At 46.2% G+C, this 2500-nt stretch overlaps 1 protein-coding gene across 1 annotated transcript in view; it reads left to right on the top strand.

The window, feature by feature from the left end:
* The window catches only part of HMCN1 (hemicentin 1), a 193881-nt gene that overhangs the window by 178718 nt on the left and 12663 nt on the right, over positions 1-2500 (top strand). The window contains exons 94-98 of the mRNA XM_009997856.1: positions 875-1045; positions 1487-1636; positions 1752-1889; positions 2208-2329; positions 2445-2499. Coding sequence (XP_009996158.1) covers positions 875-1045; positions 1487-1636; positions 1752-1889; positions 2208-2329; positions 2445-2499 — 636 coding nt within the window. The remainder of the gene's footprint in view (positions 1-874; positions 1046-1486; positions 1637-1751; positions 1890-2207; positions 2330-2444; position 2500) is intronic.

Below are 2500 nucleotides of genomic sequence, written 5' to 3'. Positions count from 1 at the left end.
GCTGGGCTGACAGGAATCCAGGGCAGCTTTCCCTGCAGGGCTTCAGGGTTTGCGTGACGTGTGTGAGACTTTTCATATTATGACAGGAATGTGAAACATCACTTACAGTTTCCTACAATCTGATATTCTGCTCTCGCTTTTTTCTCTAAATGCCTGTCACCATTATTTCCCCCTTCAGATTTACCCAGAATGAGGTGGAATAATTAAAACCAGGAAACAGCACATTAAAATTTCTCCTACACCTAGCAATTCTACTTAATTTCTACAGTAAACACAGTTTGTGAAGCTCCCAGTGAACTCTCATCATGTTTTCCAGGAGCAGGGAAGAATGTTCAGCTCAAATGCTTTAAACAAAATTACAGTCGAAGCAGTTACTTGATTTATTGACAATACATAACTAAGGGGCAATCAGTGAGGTTGCACATTCAGGTCCAATACCAGCAGTACAGCACATCAACCACACTGCTAGAGTCTTACTGAGCAGCTACAAATTTCTTTCTGTAGCTCATCCTAGGAAGGAATTATTGTAACATGATGATTAATTCTGAGATAATAGTAACAATTTTTTTAATTCCTTCTCTATGCACACCCTTTACATGCCCTCCTCCTGTGGGAGATGCAGGAGCTCCAGCTGCATGTGTACCTGTGCCCCATTCAACACCCTGCTGCCCCACACCCTGGGGACCAAGCCCTGAGTGAGGCCCCACCTGCACACCCCAGGGGTCCCACAGCATCTGCCCCCATGAGCTGGACCTCCCTGTGCTGCCTCACTCTCACTGGTTCCATCAAGAAGGAAAGACAAGCACCACTGATGCATCTATCACCTGAGCCATTTAAAATGAAAAGTTGCTTTCTTCATCCTTTCTTTCGCCAGTGGATGGGAACTGGGGGCAGTGGCAAACCTGGAGCCCCTGCTCTGCTTCCTGTGGAGGAGGAGAGCAGACCCGGAGGCGCTTGTGCAGCAACCCAGCCCCCCTGAACCGCGGGCGTCCTTGTCCTGGGGACTCCTCCCAGATATCCAGGTGTAACACCCAAGCGTGTCCTGGTGAGTCACCTCTCAGCCTGCACACAGTGACAAAGTGCTGTAAGCCTGTGGCACCCTCATTTGACAGGCACTCTCCTGTCTTGTGGCCAGCTGACCAAGTAATTTTTTTTACTTCCCTCTGCCCTGCAATGTCAGCTGGAGGAGTGTTGTGCTAACCTGTTATGTAGCACTAGGGTGTGCTGGTTAACAAGAGCTGCTTTTCAGACAGAGGTGAGGGCCTGAGGTGACTCCCAAATCATCGTATCTCAGACCACATGCACAGAATCCTGTTATTTGCAGCTTATGAGCTTTACTCTTGCAAGTAATGTAGTAATATATGGAGAAATAGGATTGTTTGTTAAAATATTGGACAGCATTTCTGATTATTTTTTTTTCTTCCGCAAAATATCAGCAGTTTTCACATGGGTTTTTCCCCCCTTCCTCCCTTCCCTCTCTGCACAGGTGGGCCAGCCCGTGCCAAAGGCAGCATCATTGGAAACATCAACGATATTGAATTTGGAATTGCCTTCCTGAATGTCACAGTAACAGACAGTCCTGACTCTGAAACTAGAGTGATACAAGCAAAGGTTACAAATGTCCCCCGGAGCCTTGGTAGGCTTTTTTTCCTTGTAAGGGTTGCACTAGTTTTACATCTTCATATTCAAGCCCTGCTGGTGTGGGTTGCCTGATGTTAGAAAAAAGCTCTCAGATGTTGTGTTTCTTTCAGGTCCAGCGATGAGGAAGCTGGTTTCCATACTCAGCCCAGTTTACTGGACAACTGCAAAGGAAATTGGGGAGGCAATGAATGGTTTTACACTCACTGATGGGGTCTTCAAGAGAGAAACTCAAGTGGAGTTTGCAACGGGTTAGTTACCTGTGAGATACCAATTTCCTCCTGTCTCCAGGAAGGTGGAAACATACTGCATCTCTTCCAAAATAGCACAAAACTGGTGCTGAATTTTGAGTCTTGTGATTATGCAACTATTTTATTCATGACTGGCTTTCTGAGGCTTAAATACAGCTTTGAGAGCTGTGATTTGAAACCTGATGGTTTTTATTACCGACATGGTGTGTGCCTCATAAAAATATGAGTATAAAATAAATGGTCAAGGGGTCCCAGTTCAGATACTGTGAGGCTCTGGTCGGGATGTTTTATAAATCCATGTGCTCTTCAAATCCACAGGTGAGATCCTGCGAATGACGCACGTTGCCCGGGGCCTGGATTCAGACGGGGCGTTGCTGCTGGATGTTGTTGTGAGTGGCCACGTGCTGCAGCTCCAGGCAGCAGCTGATGTTGATGTGAAGGTAAAGGTGGTCAAGAGGCACCCACAGCCTGCTTCTTCTTTAAAAAAAAATACCAGAAGCTGTTAAGTTTCAACAATTAAAAATAAGAGTAAAAAGGCACGTCTTGCTGTTTCAGGATTACACAGAGGACTATATTCAGACTGGCCCTGGGCAACTCTATGCCCATTCAAC

Source organism: Chaetura pelagica, unplaced genomic scaffold (assembly GCF_000747805.2).
Source record: "Chaetura pelagica isolate M959 unplaced genomic scaffold, ChaPel_1.0 scaffold655, whole genome shotgun sequence".
In the NCBI taxonomy this organism is placed as follows: Eukaryota; Metazoa; Chordata; class Aves; order Apodiformes; family Apodidae; genus Chaetura; species Chaetura pelagica.
The sequence above is the reverse complement of the archived record's forward strand: the minus strand, read 5'-3'. Positions and strand labels throughout refer to the sequence as shown.